Source organism: Paroedura picta, chromosome 13 (genome assembly GCF_049243985.1).
Source record: "Paroedura picta isolate Pp20150507F chromosome 13, Ppicta_v3.0, whole genome shotgun sequence".
NCBI classification, from domain to species: Eukaryota; Metazoa; Chordata; class Lepidosauria; order Squamata; family Gekkonidae; genus Paroedura; species Paroedura picta.
In genome coordinates, this window is record NC_135381.1 from 7,663,140 (window position 1) to 7,676,232 (window position 13,093).

At 47.0% G+C, this 13,093-nt stretch overlaps 1 protein-coding gene across 2 annotated transcripts; it reads right to left on the bottom strand.

Moving 5' to 3' along the window:
• Positions 1-800: 800 nt before the first annotated feature.
• On the bottom strand, positions 801-12,326 carry PGAM5 (PGAM family member 5, mitochondrial serine/threonine protein phosphatase). 2 transcript variants are annotated; one of them, XM_077307696.1, is made up of 6 exons: positions 11,844-12,326; positions 7,073-7,251; positions 6,065-6,190; positions 4,366-4,454; positions 3,137-3,267; positions 801-2,094 (listed from the first exon to the last, which is right to left on the bottom strand). In XM_077307696.1, exons 1-6 carry the CDS (start codon positions 12,107-12,109, stop codon positions 1,944-1,946), a joined length of 942 nt encoding a protein of 313 aa, XP_077163811.1. In that variant the 5' UTR covers positions 12,110-12,326; the 3' UTR covers positions 801-1,943. The 2 variants fall into 2 exon arrangements, with proteins under 2 accessions (XP_077163811.1, XP_077163810.1); XM_077307695.1 differs by having other exon boundaries at positions 3,137-3,270; positions 11,844-12,325.
• Between the last annotated feature and the right edge of the window lie 767 nt (positions 12,327-13,093).

Here is a 13,093-nt window from a genome sequence, read left to right on the forward strand (position 1 = left end):
ATAGAGGCTCTGTTCTTTGTACCTTCAGCTACTACTGCAATACTCTTTGGGGGGCGGGGAGATAAGTAGGACCTGCTTTGCTCTTACTTACAGGATCAGGACTGTCCACTTGTTCCATCTTCCCCAGAGTCCTAAAAATCATTAATAGCTAGATCACCAGAACATTATAATCTATCAACATTGTATTCATTCTTGCAAACTGCCAGCTTTACTCTTCCAAATTCCCAGCCATTTGCTTTCAGGAATGCAACTCGGCAGTGGAAAAGGACTAGCTGGTATACAACACTGTGGGAGGGGATGTTGCAGACAGATAGGGCATCAGAACCCCTTCGTTCATTTCAATAATAGATTTTCTGTTATCCAAAACCAGCAAAGCATGTTTTTTTTTTCCAGGAAAGGATAATACCAACCTAAAGTCTTCAGTTTTTAAAAAACTGATAGAACACATGGAGCTGCCTTCTACTAATTCAGAACATTGGTCCTTCAGGTCAGGTCTTGTCTACTCAGACCGGCAGCTGCTCTCCACAATCTTAAGTAGAAGTTCTTCCCTTCTCTCATTCCCTGGTCCTTCCAGCTGGAACTGCCTGTGCATGCTAAGCAGATGCTCTACATCTGAGGTGTAGCCTCTTTCCCAGGGTTGGTGCTGCCCCTAGCATGTAGAGGAGGACTACGGGTTGACAACCCCTGCTTTAGAAGACTCACCCAATTCCCCTCATCTGCAGTGGAGGAAGAATTCCAATTTTACAGTACTGATGAAAGGACAAGAAAGTCCAAAAATAACAGTCATGGGAGACTGCAGCTTCAATTCTTAAAACAAACATTCTTTTATTGTTTCTTAGGCATTTTACAAAGTTAATAACTTTTAAAAAATTTCTTGCATTGATCAAAGACAGACTACCACCACATTTCAGAAGTACAACAATCCTCCCCCCTCCCCTGTTCTGGGCCACAATTCCAAGCGCACATTAAGCTGTTAGGCGAGGAGTTTCCCCAAGATCTGTTTCGCCTGCCTCAGGAGTATTCTGGGTTGTGCTGTTTAGGGGGAAGAGGTTCACCCAATCCCTTTCTAGCGTAATACAATAGCACCAAGTGGTCTCTGATGTGCTCGCTCTAACCTCCGGTGTAAGGTGATGGAACGATTCAAGTAGTCAGCCCTGGTCATTCTTAACGGCACAGGACTTGGACACAGCCCAGTGGGAGCTTTCAGCCTAACTCTAAGGGAGTGCATGTTAAGGTCAAACCACTCACCTATTGAAAAGATCATCTCAGTTGTGCAGATGAGCGAGAAAAGAGCTGTGACGTTTTGTCTTTGATCACCTTCACCCAGAATATTGCCAAACAGTGAGCCCATTTTCCCAGATACCATTTTGTTTTTTGTGAAGAGGTGCAGGGGAGAGAAGACGCCACTGCCCAGAATTCTCAAGGCCTTTCCTTTCGGAATATTCTTACCAGATGCTACTCACAGATTCAGAATGGAGAGCAACAACCAACAAGTCCTAAAGCTATCGAAAGTTCAGCTACTCTTGGAAATACCACCACTCCCCCCCCTCCCAGAGGTCCAGCTGTAGGAGAGTCACTTAAGATGCCACAAACAGTTTCTAATTTACTGATAAACTGCTAAGCAGGTCGATTTCTGTCTCTGACTCCTCATTCCATTTTAAATGACAGTGCACTGGCTCCATTCACTTCAATGGGACAGGAGAGGTCAGCAAGCCACACAGAAGATGCACAGCGGCGCTTGGTGGAATGTGCCGGTAGAGTCATGTCTCCATGTGCACCCTCTTCCATGGGGGGGGGGGGTTGTCTTTCTGCTGCCACAGGAAGTGAGGCCAGGGGTAGTTTTTTGTTAAGCAGTTTTGAAACACGATATCCGACTGAGCCACATCTGCACACGTGCACGGAGAGTCTCTGGTTAGCTCCGGAAAGACCACCACGGTACTTGCTCAGGTGCGTGTGATCTTCTCCGGAGGCATGAACCCTGTGTCCCCGAGCGTTCGCAAAGCCACTCGGCCGCTAGGACGGATCACCAAGTGAGTGATGCTGCCGTTGTTGAGGGACATCCGAAGCCAGCCTTCAGGAGGAAACTGTAATGCTCTACATACACATAAAAGAGGGGAAGGCTGTTACATACATGGGAGTTTGGCATTGTCTGTCCGTTTGCAATGGCAGCACAGTTCCATGACAGCACAGTTGTGTGGTTTGGCTGTGCTGCACAAGTGAACGGGAACAAGTGCGTTCTGCAAAACGTGTTGTGAAGTTATAAGGGAAAAGCCCATTTTGGAGCTAGAACAGCCTTTCTTGATTTTTTTTTACTCTTGAGAAACCCCCTGAATATTCTTCAGGTTTCAAGAAACCTCAGAAGTGGTCCAATTGTGCAAAACATGGTTGGGAAGCAAAGCTGTGTGCACGCCCACCCGGGGCTCCTCCCCTTCCCACCCCCTCCAGGTGCATCACTGGCCATTTTGGGAGGGGTAGGTAGGTCAACGTGGCCATATCACCTGATAAAGGTTTAACAGATTAAAAAAATATTTTAAAAAGTTAACTCCCACTCATTTTGGAAACCAGGACTGTCAAGAAACCCCAGAGTTTCATAAAACCCTGGCTGTGAAAGCCTGAGCTAGGAGGTTACTGAGCTTGCATGATGAACAATTAGTCCGTACCCTTTTTTCCACAGTTTAACATGAAATGTTCTAAATAAATTTATTCCGAGTCCACGAGGCCAGCAGGCACCAACTGGATGGACCATTCAAGAAAGTACCCTGCTAATAACCACCTGTGCTTGGGCCAACAATTGCGAATACCAGCAAGCGAGAGCAAGGGAGGAAAAGCTTTATGCTCGCCTGCTTTTCCGTTTCGAACGTAAAAATTAATTTAGTATGGAAGCACTGTTATTTTAAAATCTCTACTCAGAAACAGAGATTAGAATAAGTGCTTAAAGTTAATCCCCACAATCATATGCTGCCTGGGCAGCTGTTCGTGCAATACTGGGCACTCATCCTCGCCAAATACCTTAGACCTGCAAAATGCACCCGACTGCCCAGCGTTAATTGACGGCTGTGTGGTTCCCTAACCCAACTGAAGAGCCGCTCATGCCGCACCCCCCCCCCCCAGCAGATTATTTCAGTCCCGTAATTACCTGCAGACGATGTAGCGGATGACATTGGCGTGACAGACGAAGATTTCGTAGCTATCCTCCTCCTGCCTCACGTCAGCCCTGTGAATGTAGTTTCGAAATGCCGCTTCAATGCGAGCCCCGTCTTCATAATACTGCTGAGGGCAGATGGAAATGGGTATTCTTTGTTAAAGAATGTTCTCTGCATCTTCACCTTTCAAGGTTAGAATCAGTTGCAGAAAAAGCATTCTGCCTTTTCCAGTCAAACCCTACTGGCCACACTATCAGAATCAGAATTCATTTTAATACAGCATTCAGCCAGAACGTAAATTATTAATAAAATAAAAACATTTTTAAAAGTGTGAAAACCGTATTGATACATTGAAGTCCGTTGTAAAGGATGGAATCCCATTTTTGACCACAAACTATATTTGGCCGTGCTCTGTATGCAAAGGCCCCAAATTTAGCAACCTGACAGAAAGTGGGCTCTTTCCTTCAACACAGGTGGAGCTGAAGTTTCCCTTTTTCTGAAGTAGCAGGAGTAAAAGGGAGATAAGACGAACTCTAGCTGGAGTATGGAATCGACATCTGAATAGCACATCTTCTACAGTCTCCAACTCTCCAGAATTACAGGGGCAGATTGTTTCAGCTCTAGAGATTTTCTTATATTGACCCTCTAAAATTGCAGCTGGGAAAGCTGACCATCTCACCAATGTGAATATCCTGTGATTTTTTATTTCCAGGTAAGAAAGTTATTCAGCTGAGGAAAATATCTCCAACTTGGAGGTGCCAAATAATCTTGGTCATGAAAGTTCCATTTGTCTCCCTATAGCCTTAATCCTTTGTTTGATGGCTGATTTTGCTTGATCTATTCCCATCTCTAGTAGCCTCAAAAAAGAAGAGTTGGTTCTTATATGATGCTTTTCTCTACCCAAAGGAGTCTCAAAGTGGCTTACAGTCGCCTTCCCTTTCCTCTCCCCATAACAGACACCCTGTGAGAGAGTCCTGATATTACTGCTCGGTCAGAACAGCTTTATCAGGGCTGTGGGGAGCCCAAGGTCACCCAGCTGGCTACATGTGGGGAAGTGGGGAATCAAACCCGGCTTGCCAAGATGCAACTGAAGAAAAAGCAGTGCTACAGGAACACGTGTTCTGCGGAACAGCCCAAGACTGAGAAGATCTGTTTTATCTATTTTGAACAACTGCACAAGTTTACAAGACTCTTGTAGTAAGGAGTCACCCAGAATTCTTACCACAGCTTCTGGCTTCCAATGAGAGATGGGAGGGTTTGGCTCGATAGGAGATCCCTCACACAGCAGGTCAGTGCTCATTTTCTTCACCCCTGAGGAGCAAAACATACATGGGTTGCAAAGCAAGCCTCCGCACACAGGTGTACATTGCAACTGTCACAAGATTTCTTCAGCCTCTCTTTAGGTGCCACCTCTAAACCACAAAGGCCGTTGCAGTAGTTGGCACAGTCCACAGATGGCATCCTCTACTACCCTATCTAAGCTTATCATGCCACTTTTCCATTCTGCCCTCCTCGAGCGTCCCACACCTCACTTTATTTTTCATTTGTTATACCCTGGCATTCTTGGCCTTAAGGCCACAAAGCTGCTTTTCAGTGCCCAGTAAGTCCTTGGACCACACTCCACTCCCTGAGCCCTTTCAACTGCTCCTGTAGTTTGAGCCTTCACACGTTGCCCTTATCTAGTTGGCAGGTGGCTTCATCACATGTGCATTTCTGACCGTCACTAACATCTATTCCCGGAGGCCCACAGTTCCTCCACAGCAAACCTACGTTGCAGCTCCGAACCTTTCTAGTCAAACCTGCAGGGCACCTTGCAGTCAGTGCCCGAGATAACATTATATTCCAGTAGGCCACTGGACTTCAAGCCTCAGACAGCTGGCCCTTGCTTGCGTCCCCACTACTGAGGGTGCTGTATCTTTGTTGGCCTTTGCCCCTGAAAGTTACACCTAATTTGCACGTTTCTAACAGACTCATGCCAGCCGTATGTCATGGAACCTTCAGAACCCATCCTCTGAGCATCTCTGCCACCGGGGAGCTCCATCCTCTGACCCTCTTACTGCTCAAAGGAAGCGGTGCATTTTTAGAAGAGATCTGCCATAGGAGATCACTAACTCACTATCAACTTCTCTCAGTTTGTGGACATCAATCTCAGAGGTGGCTGGCGTTCCGACACTGGGGCCAATGTGACGTTTACAAGAGGAAATGTCCAAAAAGGACTGACTTTCAAACAACCTGCAACGTGGCAAGTGGCCAGCCCTGACTGTCTTGTTAGCTACTCCACTATTCTAGTTACAGGAGTCACCAGAGTTGCAAAGCTGCCATCCCTCACCGTATGTCAGGTCAGCGTGGAAACAAATCAAGTTACGGCTCCTTGGCTCCTTGGCTCAAGCCCAGGCAAGTTACAAATCAAGTTACGGCTCCTTGGCTCAAGCTCACGCACAAGCAGTAGTTATGTGTTCCAGACAGAGGATAAACCAAACAAACAGTAGTTAACTGTCCCAGACTGAGTATGCTATCAATTAGGACAAAACCATAAAAAAGCATACCTGGGGCAGGGGGGAGTGTCCAAAAAGTAAACTAAAGACAACGTTTAGAAAATAAGAATACAGACCAGCAGCCTTCTTCATTTTCAGTTCATCTTTTTGGCCTTTGAAAAGTTTGTCACGCACAGGCTGGGACTTCAGTGCACAAAAGGGCTCTTGTGCCTTGCAATGTGCATGAGGGAAAAACTCAATTCCAAGGCCCCTGCCCCAAGAAGCATAATTGCACAGGAGCTCCATCCAGCAGAACTAGCTGCTACGTTCCTTCCATTTGCAGCTCTTCACACCCAACCCACCGGGTTCAGAGTGCGGCTGGCTGAACACCACGCAAGCTGTTTAGCAGGAATTCGACCCCAAGACTCGCAGACGGGAACTGCTCACCTGGAAGATGCTTGCTGATGATGTTGGTTGTTTCCGATGCTCTGGTCATAGAGGAGTGCACAATTTTATCAAATTTCAGCCCCAAACTCGCTAGCCTTTTCCCCGTCAGCTCGGCTTGCTCACGGCCTAAGGAGTAGAATTATGTATGAGGGGCTGATATACACATGAAATACACATTTACCTTAGCTAGCATATGAAGTGATATATGAATTTGATATATTTATGGAATGCAATATAAACGTCTTCATTTTTTACAAGCAGAATTACAAATAACCCAACACTGGAGAGAAGGAGAGCTACCTAGGCACACTTCAAAAAAAAAAAAAAAGCTATTAACTTCACACTTCAAAAAATGGTGAAAAAATGAATGCTGTACGCTTTAAGTAAAACCTTGCCTTAAGAAGCATTGTATTCAATCAGAAAGAAAAATGGTCCATACAAGTTGTGTGCTTTTTTAATTAGAGAGAGGGAGAAACTGCTTTTTTCCAGGGTTTTTTCCCCCCAGGCAGATTATGAAAGCTAAGCAGGGCTGGTTCTTGGAAGGGAGACTACCAAAGGGGAATGTGCAGACGAAGGCCATGGCCAACCACCTCTGCTTCTCATTGGCCTTGAAAGCCCCTTGCTGGGGTCGCTGTAAGTCAACTGCAGCTTTACACATGCACTGAACGGTTTTTATACCCGCAGTGGATTTAGTGTTCGGATTATTTCATTAGTATTTCATGAGCCACTCCGGAGAGGTTGCCTAGAATCATCTTTATCTTTATATACAATAAACCACAAATAAAGTATCTGGGCATACGGAGTGCAAGTGATTGCTCCCGGAGTAGCAATTTACGTGGCTAGTCTACGATCACGTCTTAAAATCTACGTAACAAGACTGTTACAGCATAGTCACGGCTTTTTCGTTTTCCAACACAGATTCAAAGAAGGTTGTAACAGATTCAGCCTGACAATCAACGTCATGATCTCCCCAGGACGAGGCGTGCAAAATCCAGCGCAGCGCCATACCCAACTGAGTCAGGGTTCTGTCTTTATCCCCTTGCCCATCCAAATTGTACTGAGAGTGGCGGATGAGGAAGATGTGCCTGGTCGCTTTAGTTCTGTAGTGGTCGAGGCGGGACGAGAGCTCTTGCTCCCCGGTTTCTTCGTTTTTCTTCTTCAAGTTGATAAGAGCCACCGGTTCTCTCCTGAAAGCAATTTCAAGAGTTATTGCTTTGTGTCAACGACAGGTTCCTGCAACAGGGTACATGAGCATCAGTTTGGACGACACCCACCTTCCCCATCAGGCAATGCCTCCTTTAAAAAGCTCAAATGTTGCTGACCACCAAGACCAGGCTTGCTCACAACATTCCCGAAAGAATTGGGCATGTATCATTTGAAGTAGGAGATGTGTATAAATCCCCCCCCCCTTCCAACAACAGCTGAGAACCTACAGCGGCATGCCAGAGAGGAATAACCAGGCTACCAAGTATAACCAGATGCTGCCACACAACTGGTTTGTAATAAGACTATCACTTCTATTCACACTTCCCAAGACGAGCCAGGACCGCAGCCCATTAGAACATTCAAAGCCTGAAGGATTTTGCTCCTATTTAGTTGTGCAGATAATCTGAACACACACCTCCACAGAAGAGTTTAATAAAAACAAAAAGCTGCATTTCTCATTTAAATAGGTTAATTACAAAACCTCAAAGAAACCACACTTTCATCTGCTTAAACAATTGTCCTTAAATCCTAAATTAAAAGAGCTGTAAAGATAAGATCTATTACTGTGGATTCAAGGATCCACAGCAAAGGCAGCATAAAATGTTAAGAAAGAGATCATGTTTGCCAGGTTATCCCAGCAGAATTATTCATTAAGGACAAGGGCATTTAATTAACCCAAAATTTAAGGTGTACCTCAATGTAAATTGCCTTGGATTTCAACTGAATGAATCTTCTTCCTACTGGAGAAGATTAGCACACTGCTCAATTTCCATTCTCCATGCCAGGCAGAATAGCACTTCAACAAATATGGCCAAAACATAAGCAACAGCTCTGGGGCAGTTCCCAGTTCATTAGGCCTCATTCACCCTACATTTCAGCCCCTAAGCAAGGAAGGGCACATTCCAGAGAGCAACCATGTTCCTTCACATCAGCAAACTGACAGAAAAGTGCAGTGGAATAGCTGTATTCCTAATATTTATATCATTTGTTTGCTACATCCATGCAAGCTGCCCCCTGACTGAATGTCTGTAGCCTAAACCGCAGACACTCACTATACATATGCTGTTTCAGGCATTCCCAAGGGGAGACTTTTTAATCAATAGCAGATACTAAATTTAAAAACTCAATTACCCACCAACATGGAACTCCACGTAGCACACACAGATCTGCCATCCAGGCAGAAATGGGCCTCTCAAATAATCTACAGCCTGATTCATTTGTTAGTGCCCACACCCTTCCATGGGGAAAGGGGGAGTTTCCTTGAAAGCCACCTTTTGAGCAACAAGAAGAGTTGGCTCTTATATGCCGCTTTGAGCCTCCTTTGGGTAGTCCCTTTCCTCTCCCCACAACAGACACCCTGTGAGGTGGGTGAGGCTGAGACAGCCCTGATATCACTGCTTGGTCAGAACAGCTTTATCAGGACTGTGGCAAGCTCAAGGTCACCCACCCAGTTGGCTGCATGTGGAGGAGCGGAGAATCAAAACTGGCCCGCCAGATTAGAAGTCTGCACCAGGCCGGCTCTTGGTTACAAGGTGGAGCTTGAAAGCATCCTGGGATCCCTCAAGTAACGACCTCCTTCACCAGAGACACATATCTCCATCTTTCAACCATATCCTGATACCACACACCAACCAGGAAATTAGATACATGTTGTCTTAGAGTTTTGGACTTACGACTGGAAAGGCCTGGGTTCAAATCCCCACTCTGCCACAAAGTGTACACAGAGACTTGCGCCAGTCACAACCTCTTAGGGTAGTTGTGCAGACGGGGGGGGGGGGGGGGGGAATCTAAGCCCTTTGCAGGAAGAGCTGGGATTTTAAAAATGTAAAGGCAGATGTTTTCAGGCACTGCAGAGCTGTGAGATAAACGGGAATACAAGTCTAACAACTCATATCAAGGATCATATTCACAGGCATCCTGCTTTAATTATTCAAAGTGCAAAGCCGACCACACAGTGCTGCCGTGAGAAAAGCCGATGCAGATTAGAATCCACATTTCAGTGATATGAGCTGCTGGAGAGGATTAACCTGATTGTTAGCAAAACAAGGTAATCATAGCACTATTTAACAGAGTCTGACATTAGGTGATCTTGAATGCACACGAAAAAGAGTGTCCAAAACACAGAAAAGGAACATGTACCAAAGTTTTTCATACCTCTTCAAACACTCCACAATCATTGAAATAGTCTGGCATCATAAAAGGCTGAAGGCAAAATTTCTGTTAATCCACGTGCAAACATATCCATGTAATTTATCAACTAAAATTTCTTTACCTGGCTGTGTGACAGCCATAGCCCAATCCAGAATGAGTCAACAACTCCTCAAAGTGGATAAATAACCCCAAAAACAACAGATTTTAAAAAAAAAGAAAAGTTGTGCTCTAAAAACTCTGGTTAATGTCAAATATGTGAATCCTACACATACAGCGCGCCCTTAACTGCTGTACCCTTATAAATCCATGCAAGTCAACCGGTTTAGAAGGGTGCAACTCTGCTCAGACTCAAATCTGAAATTTGCTGCCAGTCTCCATGGCTACAAGCCATGGTGACTGAGTGGAACCTCCACATTGAGAGGCACGGAGCCTCTGAATCCCAGAGCAGGGAGGCAATATCAGGCCTCAGCCTCCATACCCTGTTGGTTGGCTGTCCACAGGAACTGATTGGTGAAGCGGCATGCTGGACTAGATGGACCATGGGTCTGACCCAGCAGGGTTTTTCTTGAGTTCTTAATCCAATGAAATATATCTTTGAAGTGATGCAGTGAGTACAACCAACACAGACTGAATACTGAATACAAGCACAGGTAGCCCATCACAGACAATGAGATGCAACCTCTTACCTGCCACCCTGTATATTACAGAACAGGGATAGTCAAACTGCGGCCCTCCAGATGTCCAGCATGCTGGCAGGGGCTCATGGGAATTGTAGTCCATGGACATCTGGAGGGCCGCAGTTTGACTACCCCTGTTATAGAGGATCACTCACTGCATGCTTCTGGATCCCCATGTGCACTGTTTTCATTCTGATTAAGGACCTGAGCTCTGCCATTTGTTACGTTCACAACCTACGTACAATTATTCTCTCTAAACAAAACAAGCTGACCAATCTTGCCAGTGGCCACTACACATTTCTGGCTTCTTAGTCATGTCTAAATGATACACATTAGGGGTAGTCAAACAGTGAATGCTGGCAGGGGCTCATGGGAATTGTAGTCCATGGACATCTGGAGGGCTGCAGTTTGACTACCCCTGATACACACACACACATGCTACAAGGCAAGCTACAGAAGAGTTTTGTGGTCCCAGTGTTATTTGACACACTGTAATAAAAATATTGCAATAAAAAAGAGGCAGATTGCTGAGTAAGGTACCATTTTACACCGCTAGCTGCTTCACATTTCAAAAGCAAGACTGAGAAAAGGGAGTGAAACAACACACTACAGAAAGAAGCGAAAGAGAAACCAGTAATGTCGGGGAAGAAAGAAAAATGCCTCCATCTTGTAGCCCTTGAGGCAATGATTTAAAAGCCTTTTAGAACACACTCAAAACATATTTCCCCTCCAGAAGAAGTTAGGGACATATGAATAGTCTTGTTTTGACTACATTTTATGAATGGCTTTACTAGACCATCTAATCCAGCATCCTGCTTCACACAACAGCCATCTAGATGCCCTATTTATTTCTTGTATTTATTTATATACCAGCTTCCTTTGCAGCTCAGGGCAGTATCCCGCAAGGCCAACCGTCAGGGGCATTAAAATGAAGGCTTTTTTTTAATGAATGGGTGCAAAGATTGCCCACAAAGGCGTTCCCTTTGAGTCATCCTGACTAGTTACTGAAAGACATTTACAACCGGTTTGTCAAAAGGTGAATTACATCTGCAGGGCACGTTTTTTAAGTAGCCATCAATCCCTTCAAAACCTCCTTGAAAGGTGCACTGGTCCCCAAGCCAGGTTGCAAAGTGTAGGAGGGGGGGAGATATAAATAAAAATGTATTATCATCACTCGTTTGCCTGCCTTTTAGGCTGGTGGATGGCTCGTAGGCCTTGGCAAGGCAGTTTTAAAAGGGCTGGCACACTTCTGCAGACTACAGACTCAGGCAAGGCCACTAAGCCACGCCAAAGAAGAAATGTCCAGCGCACGTGGCCCGCTCGCCCCACGCCTCGCTGGAAGCCGCTTCCGCTTTGCCCGCCAGGCTGTTCACACGTGCTCATCCCTAAAAAGACCAGCCATTGTATTGATTGCTACAATAAATATGATCCCAAATATCACCCTTCCTTTTCGCCCCATATCCTAATACTCGGGGCGGGGGGGTGTTTGCTGGCATCACAATAAAACCACGTGCAAAATGACACGTGACTACACGCAGCCAAAACATCCTAAATGAAAAACCACCGGGGGTTCGACTAGATGACCCCGGAGATCCCTTCCAACTCTGACGATTCCATACAAACCCCTCCCCAAAACCCCATCGCGACGCACGCGCTGCGCATCCCCAAAACGCAGCCCCCTCCCGGCCGACGCGTGTCACCTCGAGCACGTGTGAAGCGGCCCGGCCGGCGCCCTCCTTCCCTACCTGTCCCAGTTGTGGTCCCAGTAGCCGCAGCCGTTGCTGCTCCTCTCCAGCCAGCCGGGGGCGGCGGGGCACGAGGCGGCCGGCGACGGCAGCAGCAGCAAGCCCGGCGGGGAAGGCGGGGGCGGGCCGGGCTCGGGCGCGTCCCCGCCGGCCTTGCTGACCAGCTGCGGCGGCTGCTTGCCGACGGCGACCGCCGAGAAGAGGACGGAGCCGCCCGCCAGCCCGCAGGCGGCGGCGGTGAGCGCCACGGCGCGCCGGAACGCCATGAAGGCAGGCGGGCGGGCAGCCGGGCGGGAAGGCAGGCGGGCGGCGAAGGCGCTGTGAGGTCTCCTCGGCCGGCCTCGTCACGCCCCCTCGCAGCGCCGCCCAGGTGAGCAGGCCTCGCCCGCCTTCCTTGGACGGAGCGCGGCGCGGGACAAGAGGCCTCCGAGGGCGGCGGGAGGGAAACGCGCGCACCTCCCTCAGCGGCCTCGACGGTTGCTAAGGCGGCCGGCGCCTGGGTGGGAAGTACCTGGAGGGGGCGGGGCTAGGGGAGGGGCTCCCGTGCCCTAAGCTCCGCCTTCCTCCAGGGGCGGCGTTTCCCTCCAGGTGGGCTGGAGGTCGGCGGGCCTCGCCGCTCCCCAGACGCCTCCCTGGAGGTTGCAACCAAGACGATGCAAATGGCGCCCAGAAGGGTGCAAGAGGAAGAGGAGACTGCTGAATATTTATCTATTTATTTATTTGTTAGATTTTTATACCACTCTCCCATGTGGCTCAGGGCGGTTTGCATTACAACGTTGTGGGGTGTGACATGGGATGACCTAAGCATAGAACATGGTCAAAATAACGTTAACAATAATCCATATACAATACAATACCTTTATTGGCATAAAGCAGATAAGCAGGATATACAAAGTTAGTCAGGATACGTCAGACAGTTTAAATTTAAAAACTGAAGACAGAAATTCAGCCGTAATAAAAGTGACGTCGGCATCCTTATCACTCAATCCAGCAGTGGTTTGAATTAACATGATATCAATGAGTCCAATTTCAATATCGTCAATAATGTCAGTATCCAATTTCATCCGAAGGGTCCCTATTTTAGAGAGCCAGGCCAAAACAAGGTCCAGGTTTATTCCTGTATTCATCAGGAACCTTTTCCACCAGTAGCTTGCTCCTGTGCATCAATCATTCACACTTTTAGTTCATATTTGAGCAAATGTTGCGTAGCACCATCCCATCCTTTAAATACCTTCTGCACTCAAATGTTC